This window comes from Tinamus guttatus, unplaced genomic scaffold, assembly GCF_059628265.1.
Source record: "Tinamus guttatus ecotype Peru unplaced genomic scaffold, ASM5962826v1 Tinamus_guttatus_pri_ptg000115l, whole genome shotgun sequence".
NCBI lineage: Eukaryota > Metazoa > Chordata > Aves > Tinamiformes > Tinamidae > Tinamus > Tinamus guttatus.
In genome coordinates this window covers 5103798-5124235 of record NW_028288649.1, presented here as the reverse complement: position 1 = coordinate 5124235, position 20438 = coordinate 5103798, and the positions used below count along the sequence as shown (strand labels likewise).

The window sequence follows — 20438 nt, the reverse complement described above, 5'->3', positions numbered from 1 at the left end:
TAATAATAATAAAAAAAAGCCTCTCAAAATGAAGTCCATGACCTGGAATTGTCACATGGAGGATGCAAACTTTCTTACAAAAGCCTCTATTAAAGCTGAGAATGTGTAACCACTGGCATGCAGTGAGGTTGTTGATGAAAAAGGTGTTTTTGCTAGATAAGCATTTGTGGTTAACTCCTGATATATCTGACATTTGCTGCTTAATTCAGAATCTGACATACTTCAAGCAACTTTTCAGCAGCAACAGCTTGGAAGCTGTAAAATAACACGACTACAAAACACTCAAGGCAATGTTTCACAATCAAGTGTTGAAAACACTGTTTTAATGGTCATGGACTTGGCATCACCAATGCAAACAGCACATTTCTTTCAGTTAATGCTAACTTCTGCTGCAGAAACGTTCCTTCAGCAAAAATTTCAAGAAGATATTATTTCAGTGGTCTGTTCTAGTAAGTGTACATAAACTTCACCCAAAACGCAGCAGGTTCATCCATTCATACCACAGTGCGATGTACTTTTCCTCTCTGCAAACAGTCCCTGTATGCAAATCACCTACCATATTATACAGAGACATTAAACATATGCTGCAAGGTCATTTCTATTTAGACAGCCTCTTAAAAATGAACAACTTTGATGTCTGTTTAAAGTTTGCTTTTTACAAAACGATTCATTGACATGTCCCTCAACTACACGCATTTCTTTGCAAGCAGTAAGGTTTGATGGTTCCATGCTTTCAGCTGCCAAAACTGAAATACCGTTCAAAGCAGTAAGAATGCTTTTCATAAAGGACTCTGGTTAACCATGGGTACCACCTCCATTTTAAATGGATCACTTTCAAAGAGGTTTTTGTTCACACCACATACCCGAATTTTATTAGGACCTTTCTTCCATCTTTCTAGGATAAGAGTTTTAAAGAACTGTAGAGAGACCTTGATAGGGAAACTTTCTGGAAGTTTTCTGATCCGCAATTAACTCACTCTCAATATATAAATGAATACAGAAGATTCTGTTTTGTATTTTGAAAATGTGTTCTCACTTACAATTTTCCTTTCTTCAAGAGATGTCCTTACCTTTTCATCCCCTTGATCAGGAACATGCCAAAACCAACATTTTGCTCTTTCACAGCCACGCAAAGTCATGAAATAAAGTCTGCAATATTTACGAGGCAATTCAATCATCTCCAGGAGCTGATGGATCGAATGGGAAGCCTAAAAAAATTCAAAATATAACAAAAGACAAAATAAAACACAAAAAACCCATAAAGTATTTTCTTAGAAGTATATAGGTATTATAAAGAAAGGAAACAATATGTGAAGTGATCTACAATCAAATCTTTAAACAAGCCTCACCACTATATCATATCTGCAACATTTCAAAGAAGCCTAAGATTATATGGCTGTTCATTGCCTAATACAATGAAAATCTGTCTTGAAAACCATGTAAGACAGGACAATTAAGAAGAGTTACATAATACTGACAGAATAGACAGGAGGAAAAAAATGTGATAAAATGCTGTGGGCAACAGTCTGAGGATATTTTGGGTCGATTTCCTTTGCCCAGTGGCCAGTATAAACATGCATCTCTCGTGAACCTATGAAAGCTGCTCTGCTTTTCAGTTCTACAGAAATAATAAATCAAAAAGCCTTATTCGATTTTAAGTTAGAAACAGAAATCAACAAACTTCCACAGTGAATAACAGCCCTCCCCTCATCAATGATTTTGTTCTTTTTGTTGTTTGTTCTGTTTGTTTTTTGTTCTTAAATGTAAGCCTACATAGACTGGTAATTTCTGAATAGACACATAGAGAACTGTTTGAATAACTGTAACAAAATTAGTGCCATAGTGTTGGAAACCATTATGGATTTAGCAACTCACTTTTACATTTTTGTCTATCTTCCATGGCTCAAGATCTCTGTAATTTTGCAAAGGCAGTAGAGAACTGTTTCCTGAAAACCTGAAATCTAAGAATCAGGATAAAGGCAGTAAATGGATCATGTAACAAAATAAATAATTCTAAGCATACTCCCTCACGTTTTTTCCTTTATATTTAGAAATCCTTCAATGCAAGGCAATGATTAATGAAAATTGGACTAATACAATCTAAAACCAGTAATGTAGTTTTATCCTTCTCTCTCTCACGTGCCAAATAAAGCTATTCTTTCACATACAGCCAAATATCAGAGCTGTTTTTCACAAAGAGAAAAACACCAGAAGGCAGAAACTTAGAATTCACTTCTATTACACTATGATTTCTCTGGTGACACGAGGCACCCATGCCACTCATCTATACACTCCCAAGCTGAAACAAAGCACTGCTTATTAAATTTAGATCATTTCCTTGATTCTGTTTAGCGAACGCTTCACAAACATTTGAGCTGACATAAACATCAAGCTCCGACCTTCGATGAGGCAGGCAAATCCCTTTATGAAGTTTTGCTGACAGGAAATATAAAATTATTTATTCTCTGATTAAAAAAATAAGTTACTTTTCCATAATGTGGCTCAAATACAGCATTTTAAAATACTAAGAATATGGGCAGTGCTCTTACACTGAAGTATCTGAAAACTATAAATACCAAGATAAAATGACTGCTACTGGAAATTAGCAGAAATAAATCTACTAAAACAAAACAAAAATAAACTTTACCATATAGCTTCCATGTTTGCCTCTTTAAAACAAACTAAAACAAACTCCAGCCAGTGTCTTCAGAAACTGAAGAAATCCTTTAAGATTTTATAGGAAAATAAAACACAAGTAAAAGACTCTGGAGGGTTAACTAATAGAGGATACAAACCATTTGTCCAAGGTGTCAGCACTGTGCCTTCACTGGAGACATTTACTTTCAGGTTAGGCAATGTCAATCCTGACTGAAGTTCACAGTTGAAAACATCTTTAAATTTACAGTCACTGCTGAGTGTTAAAATAAACACACAATTGCTTAATAAAATTAAATTGTTGCTTCTCCTATATGCTAAAGACCTAAAATATGGGATTATGCATATTAAAAATTAGAACTTCTGCAATAAAGTAACACAAACATTTTATGTAAATTTAAATGGCTAACAATCCCAACAACTGGAATTTCTCTTATAAATCAGTCACACCAGATTATGATCAACTGAGATTATTCCATCCTGAAGTATAACTGTATCAAATTCAGTAAATGACTAGAAAATAACACCCATGAACCACTTAATTTTTTTTAACTTCACTGACAGGAAGCGAGATGATTTCTGCTGTCTTTGAAGCACTTCCTTTTCAATAAACTGCTATACAATCTCTGCCAAAGAAATCCATACAGCTTTTGAAGTTATACTTGAGGAACCAACTGTTTTATTTTCTAATAACCTCCTCTACCCAGCACAAGATTTAGGAGATTTCCAAGGGAACTTCAATTAAAAACTGCTTTGCCTTTAACTAGTCCCAAATACATATGCTACAGACAATTAAATTACTAAAATGTGATGTTTTCCAAAATAAGATATAAACATTGCTAGCAAAATACTTAAGTGATATTCTTATTTGCAATTAAAGTCACAGAAAAAAAAATTGTATTTATGAGACCTCTCTTTCCCCATCAATTGTTAACTAGTTTAAGTACGAGGGATGCTTCCCACCTTCCTGCTGTTTAGCAAGACAAATAGAGGGGGATACAAGGAAGTCTGTCCTCATAGACTTGCTATCCACTATAAGGGAATTGTTTTAGCTTCTGAACTACTATTTATTCAATACTTTCCCTAACTAGGAAAATTCAAGACTTTCTTAAATTGTGGGCTGTTTTCAATATGCTTTGAAGCAAAAAATAATAATGCAGAAAATAACTGACATCTAGTAAGCCCAAATTCCTTCAATATTCATCTGTATTTTCAATGTAGCTGGTACATTAGTCTCCAGAGGAGTGTTTGTGGATTTCGTTGCCCAAAATTTTCAGCTTATAATGTAACAGGATTTTCATAGCAATTTACCTTTAGGGTAACAACCTTAACTCTCTTTTTCATCGAGATGGCAAACTACACACAACTTGGCCAAGAACTGTTATATAGCTATACGATCAATTTCTAAGTAACACCACAACTACACGCAGTGTTTTCTAAATGGGAACAGCTTTTTTTGAGATGAAATTTTGCAGTGGTAGTATTTTTGAATAAGCTAGAGAAAAAGTTTGATTCTGAATGATGGATAAATGGATATTTTTCTATAACCACACAGATATTTCTTTTAACTAAGGAAGTGAATCTTTGCTCTGACGTTTTGCTGTGGGAAAGATGTGAATTAACGTGGTATCACTTGCATATACATTCTTATCTAACATAACCTACCTACACTATAGCATAAAGGACTATTTATGCTACTGAAGTAAATTCATATAGATATTTTACCAGAGGGAGCTTGAAGCTCTGAACCAAGCTCTCTGCTTGGTTAATGAACAGATGCAATATTCTCTATTTAATGGACATCTGTTAAATTTGAATTCTAAATAAATTTGAATTCATAAATGTGACTGGTGCTGGAAAAAAGCAATGCTCTCTTCTGTGCAAGCTGAAGTCTTTCAATTACTGTAAAAATGATTCTAGAGTATCTGCTACTCCTTTTCTCTTCTAATCACTTAACTATTCCATCAGTTAAGTATCTTTTTTCTATAAAGTCTTACTCTGCTTCTTTTTGGGGCTGATATCAGAGGGATGCATTTTACTCTCACAGCTAAGTCACACATAGAAAAAAACAGTGTAAACACAGCCTGAAGTGAGCAGAACAGTTATGCATATGTTTAACTCCATGTCACACTTTAAAGCACCTTTTTCTACTGCTGTTCAAAGATTTGCCAGCCTGAATTTGAATGAGAGTCTTTCAATCCTTCCATCAATTTTACAAAAGCCCCAAGAGACAGCAAAGGAAGCTTAAAGTTTCATTAAGGGCTGGTGCAAGAGCCACCAGCCAGAGGACAGAATGTCTTCTATTAATGCAGCAGGCTATAACTATAATTTCCTTTTTGTACTTAGCATAATGAAATCTTTCACATACTTATTTTCTTTCACACCTTGCCACAGTGTAACAGGAAAAAGTGAATTAAAAGCCTGATGGTGTTTTGATAAAATCATCACCTTTCACTGGTACAGTGACTGAGGAACATCACAGGTTCCTCAGAGGTTATTCAAAGGGCAAAGCATACATACCTTTTGCCAGCTTCACCTGTTTTTTCTTGCTTAATGCCAGCCATCCCATCTGCAAACCTGAACTGTGAGGATATTTAAAATATACTTTCATATTGTTTAATATGCAGCACAGCACTAACAAGCCTGCTATATTTTATCACTACAGACTTAACACTAGAAGTCTTTTGTTGAAAAGTCTGGTAATATATCCTTGACTCTAAAACATTATTTGGACTGTAGAGTTATTCTTACCCTGTCTTTTTAGTTGACATATTACCTTTATAAACTGCCATCTTTAATGTGTAGGTTTTTAATGGGGAAAAGGATGATGTGATTGAACGAGTGTTTCCTCACTTCTCTTTCCTCCCCAGAATTTTGAGGCCCCCTACCTAATTTTAACAGATGTGCAAGAATCCCACAAAGGATATTCCTATAAAGTTCAGGGAAAATTAAAAGCTGTGTAGAGGAGAAACCTGAGGCTCTTACTTGACTGCACGCCAGGAATATAGGAAAAAACCCCTCCAAAATGCAGAGGAAAGAGTACCTAAGATTTTGGAAGGGTAAAGGGCGAATGTGAACGAACTGATACAGAACAAACTCATGAAATTCTGACTTTGTTTTTTCCACTATTCGTGAAGTAAGTTGCTTAACTTCATTTTGTATTACAAATTTACGAGAGCCAAAGAATTAGAGAAGGATATGCTTGAAAGTATATCAGATATCCAAATTTCATTGCATCAATTCCCCTACACATTAAGGATTTTCTTATGGTTAGTGTCTGCCTTTTTCACAGCAATAGAAGACTGAAAAACAGTTGAAAAACAAACAGGAAAAAACAAGCAAGAAAAATCATCAACACTTCTAAGAAGTGTTCTGTCCTTCTAATCCCTTTACCAGTGCGTGCAGCTAATTTTTCATCCACATATGGGGATAGGTTTAGGGTTGCAATGTATCTGCTGTAGCAGAAGTTTGTAAACTTAAGTTTGAAGGTTAGGTGGAAGCAGAAGCATACACTCACTGTTCCAAGACAGCCCAGAAAAGCAGAATGTCAGGACATCGCTTTTTATACAGCCAGAACATTATGAATTAGCTCCATCTGGGAGTGGCCCAGCTACAATTACAGTTTTTGCAACAAATACTCTAGCAACCAAGCCATGCTGTATAGAGCTACTATCAATGCCTCCCCACCTATTCACCTTCCTCTAGCCCACTGCTGGACTCCTTTATTCTCCCTAGTGCCAGGTCCTTATTATCCCATTACTTACTTCACACCACACTTACCAATTTTTAGCCACGTGAATTTTACAGTTTAGCTTAACCAGATAAATCCATTATCCACTCTTGAGGGAGTGAACAAACAGCAGACACTATCAACACTTATGTCTGTCTGGTAGTGAAATGCAAATTCCCCTCCACGATCAAAGAAAGCAATAGTTTAAAAAAAAAAAAAAAACAGCATATCTTAAAATTCCTATACTTAAATTATCTAGGGGAAGGAGGAAAGGGAAAATTAGAAAGTTCAGATAACATTACCGAGCATGAGAATGGCTTAAGGTTCTCTCTGAATTGCTGGGAAGTCAGTATGTTTATGCAGACACTATTGCCCAAGTGACCAACCTCGAAGTGTTCCTCCCCTGACCTGCCGGCCGTGCAGCTCCCCCAGCTCTCCAGCACCACCTCACCCTTCCGAGACCACGGGGTGAGAAGCACTTAAAACCAACTTTTAAAAATTATGTTATGTAAAAATATTACAGGTGCATCAAAGCGCTCCTGGGTATCTACAGGAACAGTTATTTTTATACAGTTGTCAACACAGGATTACCATAACAACTGATATGACAATACATTGCTTGAGTTCAAATCTGAAGATCAGTTGTGAGTGACAGCTAAGAAAATCACAAGTTCTGTCAAAAAAGGCTCTCACCCTGTCAACAGTGCACAGTAATCTACACACTATGAAAGCAGTGTTCTTTTTATGATAAGGAATTTAAAAATTTCGTCATTTGTAATTAAATACAGCATTTGTAATTAAAGTTACCTCTTCATCCATGTCAGAACCCTTTAAAAATTCATCTAGTTCACTGAGTTGTCCATCTTCAAAAGAGTCCTCAGTAACACCTCCCAAAGGACTACTTGCGCTCGATGAAATGTAGGTTTTAATTTCATGAGCTGAAAATTTATAAACATATTATTTTCCATACTGCAAGACAAGGTTTTTATTTCTTAGCTATTGCAAAGGCTTAATAGCAATGACATTTAAGATCTCCTAGGACTTCCTAAATATGAATTTTTTATGCAAAATTATTTCACTTTTAAAGCATGAACCATTCCAAAGTATTACATTGAATTCGCAATTAAAAAATTAACCATGCTGCATGTTCTGTGAGCATCCCTGTAGAACAGTACAAGAGGTTTATTTACACAATATTGAATGCAATATTTTAAGAATAAACTCAGATAACTTTTATTATTAAAGCACAGCTAAAGATATGCATGGTAATTTGCTATGCAAAGAAAGACTTAGACTTTGTTGGAAAAGGAGAATAACTTATCGTAATAACATAATGCAACTCAGAACTAAAGAAACTGAGGAACTCCAAATTCATACCCATATGAATATCCATAACACAGCAAACTTCATAAGAATTCAGTGTTCAGAAATTTCAACATTTTTAGAGATGCCATGACAAGAAATGAACAAAACACCCGACTACAGCATTCTGAAGAAGCTCTTTATGTAAAAAAGGAAGAGGCTTGCATAGAAGAGAAAACCACTACTTCACTGGATCATATGAATGAATTTTGACTGCACTGTGGTGTCTTAGAGAGTGGAGGAAAGAACTGGATTATTATTGGAAAAGCCTTTATCTTGGTCGTCTCTATACCTTCATCAGTAGAAGTCACTTCAGCACAAAAACTATGTATATAATCTTTTTACCTGAAAGATGAAGAGGGTTGATGTCATCAAAATGCTCAGCCTTAGTTGTAGGAAGCCACTGAGACAAGCAGCAATGACCTCGCTATGCAATACAAGACACGAAAGCGGTAACACATAGTTCCACATAAATACATATAAATCCTCAGAAATTACCAAGAATACTCATCCTTCATCTGTTCCTCGCAGGCCATTTCTGCTTTTTCAAAATGCATACATCAAGCATAGACCAGTATGCACATGGTAACATTAGACTGAGATTAGTTCCTACATTATTCAGGCTGGGGAAGCATGGCTTGTCTAAACCTGTTTCCTTACTGTAAGCACTGCAAAAATATCCACAGATTAACCAGCCTCAAGATTTTACTAGAATATGAAATACAATGACACAATATTTAAGAAAATGAAGATATGATCAAACAGTACAAAACAGAAGTAAAAGGCAGCATAAACAAAGCATCATTAGGCTTCCAGATGCTCTTGCTTCTAAGTTAGGTTTCAAACACGTCTGTACTGTATATACCCTCTGACCCTGTATCTTTACATCCCAAAAGACCTCACTGCATCTGCTCCTTCTTCTTCCTCAGTGGTCTCTCTATCTGTTTCAACCTGTTACAGAGTTCTTAAACCCTCACTACTTTTTATTTTGTCTTGTACTCAATGAAGTTTAACTTCTTTCCCCGCAAAACGCTCACTATTATGAGGGGAAAATTCAGTCTCTTCCTTTCTTCAGCAGGCAGTATCTGTCCATAACACTTCTTCTTTGTGCAGGAGAATAATCCACTAATATTAAAAAAAATATCAGAAAAGAACACAGAAACGGTACTGTTCATAACAGACACCGTTCAAGCCTGTAGCAACACAGAGCACAACAGCACACTGCTAGATTAAGAGCAGCTTGAAAACTGACATAAGAAACACCAAGAACTTTCAAACTCCATCTCACACTGTGTCTTCTCCAGTAGGTCAGTAATAAGTGTATGTTCAATGTCAAGATTCTCCAACCTATCTAAGAGAAACTTCCACATCAGATGTATTTTGCATAGCAAGTCTGTATGCAAGCTGCAGAAAAAAACTGGCCACAGATACTGCCTAGCTGGAGAGCTCTCCTTAAAACATGAAGGAAAATAGACGTAGTGAAGTATGCTACATTAAAAAGAAATGTCCTTAAAAAGTAATCATTGTCTGAGTAACATCTGCAAACAATAAGAGTATTACCTAGAAAAAAAAAAGCTATTATAAAATTCTCTGATGATGGAACAAGAGAACAACCAAGTTAGATCATGAGCCAGACTCCAAAGTAGTATGAGGTACTCGGTGTCCTCCTATTGTCTCATCAACTAAGAGAGAAAGCTGTTTCCTGACCATCCTATCAGAGACATGTCGGGTAGGAGGGGAAGAAAGAATAGAAAATAACACTACCATTAGAAGACTCCTAGAGAACAAAAGGATGTTCTCTGTAAAATTCAGGTTTGTACCATTTTGAAAGCCACTCGTTTCATATACACTGTAGAAATAATCCTCACCACAATAAAAAGGTATTACTGAACTGACAGGTTCTCATTTTATTTGGAAAGTATAAACTCCAGGTTTTGCTACTGAACAACCTTGTTGTTACCTTCTTCTCTGAGAATGCCTTCAAAAGCACTTACCTTTTAAAACCAAGCAACAGGAATTTTCAGCATCACTCAACATTGCAGATTCTTGTACTGTATTATCTCTGTTTTGGAAAAAAAAAAGTTTTTTCATTTATTATTGGAAAATTATTATTATAGAAATACTGTGCTAAGGAGCCAGTTTCTAAGAATGTGATTTATCCTAATTTTGTATTCAAGATAATTCATAGTAATGAATCTCAAAGACAGTAACAAAAACATTTATAAAAAACATTTTTACATCATCCATTTTCTAGATAATCTGGAAGAAATCTTGTATTTCTCCTTAGAAAAGTTCAGAAGATAAAATATATGCATACATATATACCTACGCACACATGTATGTATATATGGATATACGGGAAGACCATGCCCAGCAAATTGAGACCAACCATAATGGCAGAAAGCTGCCTATTAAAATGGAACAATGATAATCTGTAGAAACGTAATGGAAATCAAAAAGTCTTGCAGTAAATGCAATTCTAAGCTATACAAACCCTCTAGCACAGATATCTGCAGAGAGGTACAGAAAATATTAAGAAACAGAGTTTCATGATAAGTTATAGCAAGTTTGTACAGAAAGGGATCTTTTTAGTAGAGGCAGGCTTTTCATAGGCTTATTTCCTTTCTCTCCCTACTGCCCACACACACAACCATAGATTTTAGGTGAAATACAAGAACTGAGTCATTTTGCCTATAACAACTGACTTTATGTAAAGCTGCAGTGCAGACAGACCAGAAAGCTGTCACCTTTATAAACATTAATACTGAAAGCACACGACTGTCAAGAGACTGAAAGGCAGACTTCACGCTCACATCAAAACCTACTCCCAGATCTTTATCAAATTCTATTAATTGTGTGGACAGGCAACTAATTACTGGGAGTAGTGCTCATTTTTCATAAAATGCAGCCATGACACGAATAACCAGTCCTACATAACCTAGAGATCAGAATGCACTAACTAAATCAAACTACTCAAGGAATCAAACACGGCTTTTCCTGAATTTTAGTTGGTCACAGATAGGAGCTAAACACCTACTCGCTCACATACATCAGCCAAAAAGAAGCATCTAGCAAGGTGAGCCTCCTCTCCAGTAGGTTGTCAGTCTTGTTGTTTAGATTCAAAGTGGAGGTGGATGGGGGGGAGGAAACAGAGGAGAGGGGTCCACACTGCCAATAGTTCCACTTGCAGTTGCTAAACCAACCTGTAAAATCCATCACATAGTTCCACTACTTCGATTTCACAAGAATGCTCGAAGAAAAAGTGTTAGCTCATTATACCAACTTCCATTCTGACAGGCTCTTCGATCACGTAATTTCAGGTACAAGAGTGGTTTCCTTTACAATCTGAATTTAATTACAGTGACATGGTACGCATTTTAAAAGTTCTAATGACCCAGTCGTGCACCTTCACAATCACTTGCTGCTAGCAGAAGTTTAGGTCTCACTGTTCTGTATCAATGCCAGCACAAAGTACCAGTACATCAAAATTAACACACTGAAGTCTATCCCCAGACATGCTAAAACTCTTTTACACAGTCTTAGCAGATCCAGGCAGCCTGTATATGCATACTTTCTATCATTGTCTGCTGTTCCTAACAGTCTGAAGGGAAATCTTAACAAAAACTATGTATTGATATAGCTGAAGAAAATATTCCAACAATCACCTCTGCAGCCATTAAGTGTGCACACTGCTCCTCTGCCTGAGAAGGTCGAGTCAAATGCTATGGAAGATAGGCATATGCAGTAAAATTGATACAAGCTTGAGATGGCTAACAGTGCTACAACTTGACTAACTCTTCTCTGCTAACAGGTGGAAGTGGCATTCCAAACTAATACTGCAATGGAGCAAAATTGCACACGTATGAGAAAAGAAGCTATGAAATTTCAGTATCCATCTAATGCTCTGACAGTGTTAACCTTAATCTAATTAAGGGAATATGCATCCTCCGTACAAACTACTTAAAAGCGACCCTACTTTTTTTTCTGTTGCTATTAAATAAACAGCAAACTTCACATTTGTCTATCAGTGGTGGCAGGAAAGGGCTCAGGAGTTCTGGTGTTCCATTCTGTGCAAGGGTTGTCTGCACACAGTCAGCTGAAAAATGTGTCCATCTCTGAACAGCCATTAATAAGCTGGGATAATATACACTGAACACTCATTCTAATATATAGCATATACAAAATATATGCTATACATAAAAATTGAATATTCATTTTAATAGATTTACTATAGATACAATTCCTTTCCTCTTTTGCATATGATTTTAATGAATGGGAAGGAAAAAAAGATTTAAAAGATGGCATACTATTAAAACAATTATTTAAAATAAGGATAGCATAAAGCCAGCCAGAAATAGCACAGAAGAAAATTAAAACAAACACAAGGAAGTTCCATAAGATTCGTGTTTAGGTAAAATTCTGTTTTTCATTTTTCACTGTAGGATTTTAATCCTAAAAACTCATTTATCAAATGCAAAGATCAGAATCTAGTTAATCTATCCCACAAAGGACCACTGCTTCTTTTGTAAAAACTTAGCAGTACTTCTAAATTCTTCCTTGTCCTTCACTTTTATCATCTCATCAAAACCTAGAAAAACAAGGATGCTGAATTATTTATACCACAGAGTTCGTGAATGAAGATTCAGAACCATAAACATCTATAACCTATTAGCCATATTAAAGAATTGAAGCCTATTCGCCTCTGGGGATAGGATAAAAGCTAACAGAAACAACTGAGGAGACAACCATTTACTCACACAGATCCAGTAAAATAATAAGCTACCATTAAAAAGTTTTCCTAGGATTCAGACCTTTATCCTAGTTCTTCAATGAAAACACCACAAAACAGCGTATTTCCACTCAGAATACTGTCAGACCTCAACCCCATTCTGACACTTAAAACTAACACTCAAACTGTGAAATTCTGCAAGGAAGCCTAACCACTACAACCAAAGTATACAAGATGAAAGCACTTAAAAATACTGTCATCCTAAAGAATGATATGCATACCTAAAATCATCTACTGAATCTTTATTTTCTGAAATGACAGGATACTGAGGCTTAAATTCTGGCTTTTCTTCTGTAATGAAGGTGCCACTACAGGATGTCTTTGCAGGACAATTTTCAGAGTCTGTGAGTGAAGGGGCCTCATCATCACTGGTTCCAAAAAGCTCAGGATCATCCTGGATCACATCAATCACAAGGATATCTTCTTTGTAAGCTTCAAGAACATCTGGAAAGCTTTCACTTTTGTGCTGCGAGAGATTCCCTTTTGATTTGCTATCATCATGTATTTCTAATGCAACAGAGTGGTCAACTGCATTGGAAGAATCATCAGGAAGATTAGATTTTGGTACACAGTCACTAGTCTGAGAGTCAGAACCAGATGATGCCAGCTGTCTCTCAACAACAGCATGTGGATAGAAAGAAACATGTTCTGGGAGTGTGGAGATCTCATGTGAAAGATCTTCAGAGGCATCATCAGCTTTTTTCTTCATAGAATCTGTAGCTGAAGTAACATTCACTGCAGAAAGAGGCTGCTGCTCAGAATTTATAAAAAAAGCCTCGTTTCTTTTCTGCCTTTTTGAAACACTAGCATTGTCCAGTACTTCTAGTGGACTTTCAAAGGAAAGCACAGCTTCCAACTTCCTGGATTCAGGTTTGTTTTTGCGTAAAGGAATTTTGAAATTCGACAAGTTTCCGGTGTTTAACACTTTTATTACTTTTAAATCAGAAAGTGTTTGCTTCGCAACTGATGCTTTATGGCTGAAGTTTTTTCTACTGTTGTTACCTGTAGCTGCACCATTCTGGGCTGTCTTGGAGGGGTTTCTCTTTCTTACAGCTCCTTTATCTTTTTGTTTTGTTGTAGCGTTCAAGGTTGCTTTAACTTCCTGCATATCACCAAGGTTAGAAGCCATGGAACTTCTACCTGTGTTAACAGGCAATTCCAGATTTTCATTGCTGCTTATTCTCAAAGTCCCATAACTATCCACAGAAGAAGATTCTGGAGTTTCAAGTGAAGTCAGGCATTCAGTATTCAGATCCATTATTTTATGTGCAGATTGTTTAATTTCTGCTGGTGATATATGTAGATCCAGCTGTCTCAAACTGCTGGTCAGAGAATTCTCTTCTACAGCTTCAATACTGCTTTTAACAAAGGCTTTCTCGAAGTCAGAACTTACAAGCTTTTCTTGTTTTGATTTGGACCTGTCATCTTTATAAAACCATTCAGAAGTCCTTGCACATGATTCCAGAAGCCAAACATTTTTACCAGTCATTGGTATTGTTCTTTGACTGGTAGAGCGTTTCGATTTCTTACTAGTTTTATTCAAATTTTCAACTGGCACATATTTCTGACAATTAGAAACATCACAGACCTGAGTTAACACTCCCATGCCACTCGAGTTAGCAGAATAACCTTGTGGTGCCACCCTGTTTGAATTTTCTCTTTTTGCAACTATGGAGAGCTCAGATACCTCCTTAAAGCAATCTTCAAGTGCAAGAGATTTGATACTGTTTTTTCTGCTGAGTGACCTATTTCGTGTATCGCGAGTATTTTTTCCAACATTATGATTTGATGTAAGATCATATGAAGCTGACAGAGGCATTTCTTTGTGATTTAGGCCAAAGACCACTGAGGACTCTGATGTGGTAACTGGATCTTCTGCTTGTAACTCACACTCTTTGCCTTTGCTAGTCGTGTTCGGGGGAACATTCTGGACTGCTGTTTTTTCTGGACTGCTGCAGATGGCTACCTGCAACTTTTTTCTAGGCCGTCTACTAGTATTCCACTTTCTTTTCCTTGAACACCTACTGTTTTCACTCTTAAGGCATGAAAAAAACCCTTCTCTATGTTGATGCTTTTCTTCTTTACTAAACAAGACACCTCCTTTTAGGGGGGATCTCTCATTATGCATTCCATTAGTGCTGCTGTTTATAGCCCTCTGCTCTACAGCACTGCCAGGACAAACAGCCTTCCTCTCACCTTGGGCTACATGGAAGAATCCACTGATTTTAAAGCTGCTGGCAGTTCCGTTAACTGAAGACTTCACGAGTGTGTTTATGTAACTGCAGGCCTCTAGTCTCACAACTGGATTCTTTTCTGTTACAAATGGCAAGCAGTTACAATGGGTTAGGGCCTTTCCATAATGTTCTGCCTCATACTTTGCTGATGCATTTTTTTCTTTTTCAGGTGTACTTACACTAAAGTTTTGTGAACGCTTTATTTGATCAATTCCCTTTTTTCTCTTTTTACACTGTACCCTAGATTTTTTTGCCAAAGAATGGCAGAGATATCCATTGCTTTGAGTTCCATCCAATGTCGCGATGTCAGGAGATTCAGAGGAATAAGGTTTCTTCTCCGTGGAATCTTCTGATCTATTTAAATTTGTCTTGAGCTCCTTCACAGCCTGTGAACATGAATCTTTCCACTTTTCCTTTGCTGATTAAAAACAATGAAAACAGTCTAATTAAAGAATACTCTGAGGAAAAACAAGAAAAAGAACACCACAATTGCAGTATTTTACGAGAAGGATGGAGAACATTCAAGATCACCAAAAACCATTATGCAGTATAGTATTAAAGCAATCACTATTACATTTTACTAATAGGGGTACAATATTAGCAAACTCCCAATTCCAATTTATATCTAGTCTTCTGAAAAAGCACAGATAAAGAACAGAAGTCGCAGGATGTCACAAGGAAATCCGAAGTACCAAGTTATTTGCAGTACAGCTGTAAACCAAACTAGAGCAGGTCTTTCAAGAAAATGCAGGTGCTGTCTGCACAACCAGCCTTTCATATTTTTATTAAAACCTTTTGTTTATATATTGGATCCTCTGTTATATAAATGCTTGCTCATAGGTATATAGATCTTGTTTCAGGTATAGTCTAGTCAAATGCACCTGACAGTTCAAGAAGATTCAGGATCTGTATTTTTATAAAACACTATTTAAGAGAAAATACTGGTTGCCTATAAGAACTGTGCATTTCAGAATTACATCTCAAGAATAGACTGAAAAGGGCACTCGTAAAATTTTAAGATTTCAGTTTTCAAAGTAACATACAGTCTTTGTATCTCAATTTTTCACACTGTGGTATCTATATTAAGTATTTATTAATAATAACATAAGAGCAAACACCTGCCATTTGAATGTATTAATTTTGAAGATATAATCTCCTCAAAAAGAATGTCTTTTAGGGCAATTGTTTTGGGAAAAATAGAGGAGTTTGAAAGCCTCTTTCAAAATCATCAGTTTGATATAATATTCCATTAATACAATAAAATAAAATCATTGCTTCTATAGCTTTTAAAATGTTATAGATAATTAGTGATTAAAAGGCAGCAATAAAGGCTGGAAACACAGAAGAGGAACCTCTAAAGGTTAGCAAAAACCCATGAACCATGAAAATAATCCATTAATATACAAGTAAATGAGAAAAATAACTACCTTTTGTTTTAGCTTTGCTGAAACTACTGCCTCTTCTCTCCCTGCCTATGTCTGACCTTCTACGTGTAAATAAACCAACTGTTTTTGAGGGAAAAAAATATTCTTGCTCAGAAGCCTGTTGTTCCTGATCCTGTTTTTCTAAATAGTCTCAAAGAAGAAAAAATAAACTGGCTGCATGGTCCCCTCTTGTCTTTACTAAAGATCCTCCCCTCCCAATTTTAGAGGTTTCCATTTTCTTCAACAAAGGCCTTGCCTCCAGGTTTCCTCCAAGACTAGCGGTCAGTTATGCAAAGCTAAAGCTCGCTCCTCCCGCTCTGCTTCGTGAGCAGCCCCACGCACATCACACTGGGACGGGGGACTGGCCCCCGTGAGCTTGTGCTCATGCTGGCACTCCACACAGACCCCTGTATCTGCAATAGGGAAACACTCTCCCTGACTCTGTGCCTTCTCATTCCGTCCCTGCCCTGGCACCAGCCCTTCACCCTGAAGCTCGCGGTGCTCTGCACGCCCACGTGCTGCACGTGTTTTTCTGCTATGGAGCACAGCATCACCCCTTTCCCCCAGGCTACCTGCTCCTTGCTGGAGGTCTGCGCTCCGCTGCTGCTCTATCCCGGCTCGCTTCCGCCTCTTCCCTCGGTTTCTTGGCTGCTCCTGGCTGCTCAGACTTGGCAGCGGGAAGCAGCCCCCGCTCAGTCCTGCCGCTCCTCTCTCGGGCGCGGGCGGTTCCGCCACGGAAGAGCTACCTGCCTCTTGTGGGCTTTGGAGCTTTGGTTTTGCCAAGGACGCCTTGCCATTCCTGCCTACGCTTCTCCTCTTCTTTTTCTCTGGAGCCCCCGTCTCCCGCGATCCTGTCAAGGGACACCCTCCCCTGTTCCCTGTGGCCTCTACTCTTTCCAGTGGTTTCAGTTCACACGGGCAGGATCTCTTTGCCTTTCCCTTGCCAGCTCTTTTCCCTTTTCCATGGCGCTCACTTTTCGGTGACCTCTCTGTGCCGCCGTCCGGGGGGCTTTCCGTGCTCTTCTCGAGCATCAGCACACTCGGCTGTACGCAGGGCCACCACTCCTCGCTCTCCGCGCTTCCCCCTCTCCCAGCCCCCAAACTCTCCTCAAGCTCCGGCATTTGCAGATCTGGCACCATTAAAGAGCAAAGACCTTCCACTTCACTGCTGCACGTGCCCTTCGCGGGTGGCAGCACCTCCGGCAAACTGCAGATATTCCGCCTCTCTGTGCTCTTGCCCTCCTCATCAGAGGAGGGGATTTCCAATTTAATATCCATGAAGGAGAACTCATCCTTTATTCCAGGGCTCTCTGGCCATCCCTGAAGACCTAAGGGGCTCAGCCCATGGGAGTCACACTCTTCCCTCCCAAACCCTGCCGAGAATTCCTCCTGCAGCTCCGGCTCAGGGAAAAGCCACTGGCCCTGTGCGGCGCCTTCACCGAGCACCTCTCCCCAGCTCACCGTGGCCTCCCCACCCACCGCAGCACCCGCTGCCCACCAGGCCACGTCCTGCGGCCCCGCCACGTCCTGCGGCCCCGCCACGTCCTGCTGCCCCGTGCTCCTTTTCCCGGGGAGTCCCTGCCCATTCCTGCCTGGCTCCTCATGCCCCACAAGTGCAGCCCAGGGCTCAGCGGCAGCGCCGGGCACCCAGGCAGGGTCCGAGCAGGGATCAGCGGGCAGCTGCTCGCCTTTCCCCTTGGCCCCCACCTTCGCCCGGGGCCGCCGCGCCGTCGCGCGGCCGCCGGGCGCCTCCGCCGCCCTGCCGGCGGCCACCGCCTTCCCCGAGCGCAGCTGCGGCATGGCGGCACGAGGAGACCCCGCGCCTCGCGGCGGAGAACACGGCCCCGCCGCCCCGCGGCTCCGACCCGCCGACCGCCCCTCGACGCCGCCGCCCGCAGCGCTGCCTCGTGCGGCGCCTGCGCGGCGCGGGGCGGGAGGCGCCGCGGGCGGGAAGGGAGGCGCCGCCTCAGGCGCTTCCGTTGGCGGCGCCGCGGCGGGAGCTCCCTGCTGGCTGCAGGCGGGACCCCGGGAACACCGGCGGGAATAGCGGTCCGAGACACCTCCCCGCGGCCAGGCCCGAAAGGGATAAAAACAAACAAACAAACGAATAAATAATAATAATAAAAATGCCTGAAGTCGCGTCTCTGAGGTGTTTCGTCCGCTGAAGTGAGGCGATATTGCCGCCTCTACCTGCGGTCCTCGGGTGTCGCCGCGGAGCTGAGCGTCTGGCTCGTTTTAGGGGTCCGTGGGTTTGCTGTAGCTTTGTGTTTCAGGCGAGATAGGGTTAATTTCTCAGCAAATGCTGGAGGAAGATAAACGTAGCCCCAGCAGATGGACTTGACAGTTAGAAAAATGGACAAAATTGGGTTTGGGGCCTCAGTATAGCAATGCTTTCCATGCACGCACGAGTGGTGTCTGTAAGATTTCAAGACCACTTGCACAATACTAACGGGATATGGAAATCAGCTTGCAGAAACAGTGCTGTGCAAATCCTGAATGTACATGATCAATAAAAATCACAAATAATTAGACATAGCTTATATTAAATGTAGATGACATTTTCAAACTAGAACTGGTGATAACAGTCACAAATGTTGCGTATTCCTGTAAATGACTTTATCAAATAAACTGGCCTTTTCTGTACTTAGATTGTCTCTGAGAGACGAAGTGCCTTATTCAAATTTATTTCAACCTGATTTAGCCCACTATAGTATCTGCTATATAGTTTCCTGCTTCCTAGCATGAGACCTTGGAGCAGAAATAAGGCTTTTTTTGTGTGTCACCACTGTCCCAAAATACAGTGCTATGGATGCAAAAGCACAGTTAGAGTGAAAAAGAAGAGTCAGAATACCTGGAGTCTGAACCGACTGACACTGACCTATTTTGTGACTTTGCTAAATCACTCTTTTTACTTCACCTCCATTTCTCTATCTATAAATAGATATAGTACGCCCCTACAAAACTTAGACAGAGAACACTGTCTTTTTAGGCAAAGCTCTTAAATAAGGAGAAAAACAGGCAACCTGGAAAGCAGTTAGCTTTCTTTTGCTTGCAGCCTTCTCAGTTTGCATGTACATACTCTACAATGGGTGAAAAAAAAGGCACTGAGTGGTTAAATAAAGCGCAAAACACAGAAAATCTCTTAGGCGTTTTTATCTCTTAGGCTCTGTAGGATGCTTCAGGTCCTCAGGACAAAAAAAAAAAAAACAAAACAGATGCAATAAAAGAGAGTTAAGTGCATAGCACATGCCACCTTCAACATTTGCAAGACTGCTATTACTTAAAACACTCACCTCTGGCAAAATTCAGCCTTCTGTAGTTCAAAAGTGTGTAGCATAGGCTTTAAAGATAGATAAAAAGGGCAAGAAAGGAAATGATATGCCAAAAGGGCAGCAGTAAAGGGAATTTGGAAAAATAGGTATGAATTTTTTTTTGCTCTACCGTGTGCTCTTCAAGATTATTTTTCCAGTTGGTTACAGTAATGAAAATGTTAGACCAGATATTTATGAATTGAATTTAAAAAATTGTTTGAAACAACTGCTAATTAAAGAGATTCTTTGTGAAAGTCCTATGCAAAGAAACCTAGAGATTCAGAAGGGACTTTTGGAAGCAGCTGTGGATTATGGCAAGAAAAACAGAATGCGTTCAGTTTAAAAAGCTGCTAAAAAGAGATAGTATGGAACATGGTCTTACAAAGTGCGTAATTTTATCAATGCTTTCATTTTAAAAATGCTAGAAAAAAGATGCAGAGGTTTAATACATAGTGTTTTAAAAGAAATTCTGTCTCAGAGTTTTATTAAAACTGCAGGTTATTGAAGTGGAAATAACTTTAAAAATGAAATCAACAGCTTAGATAAGGAAAAAAGGAGTTGTTTTCATATTCCAATATTTGGAGGAGTAACACTACAGAGAAACATGTAAGCTTTATTTGAAAATGTTATTTGGAATGAAAGATAAGTACTTGCTTTTATTTCCTTAAGTCTTGTAAATGAAATATCTCTATATCTAAAGTATATCTCAGTATCTAAATTTGAACTATTTTAACTTTACCTTATGATATTTTTCTTTTCTTTGTGTTGCTGGTTTCTTGTTCTTCTTAGACACTAACTCAGTTGTAAGAATATTAGATGCCAAGTGTTTTGTCAAAAGCTAAAAGCTTGCCTGTCAAGTTAAAAGGTGGACTTTATATATAGTTTTATCTCCTGATACACTGTGGGAGCTGAATTATCTCAGATATTGAATTG

General features: G+C 38.9%; 1 protein-coding gene across 1 annotated transcript in view; it reads right to left on the bottom strand.

Annotated features, from left to right (window-relative positions):
* Positions 1-17994, bottom strand: part of TOPAZ1 (testis and ovary specific TOPAZ 1) — a 37895-nt gene extending 19901 nt beyond the window's left edge. The window contains exons 1-8 of the mRNA XM_088521214.1: positions 16767-17994; positions 12758-15188; positions 9742-9809; positions 7193-7323; positions 5176-5237; positions 2796-2911; positions 1876-1961; positions 1071-1208 (exon numbers count right to left, since the gene is read on the bottom strand). Coding sequence (XP_088377340.1) covers positions 1071-1208; positions 1876-1961; positions 2796-2911; positions 5176-5237; positions 7193-7323; positions 9742-9809; positions 12758-15188; positions 16767-17994 — 4260 coding nt within the window. The remainder of the gene's footprint in view (positions 1-1070; positions 1209-1875; positions 1962-2795; positions 2912-5175; positions 5238-7192; positions 7324-9741; positions 9810-12757; positions 15189-16766) is intronic.
* Between the last annotated feature and the right edge of the window lie 2444 nt (positions 17995-20438).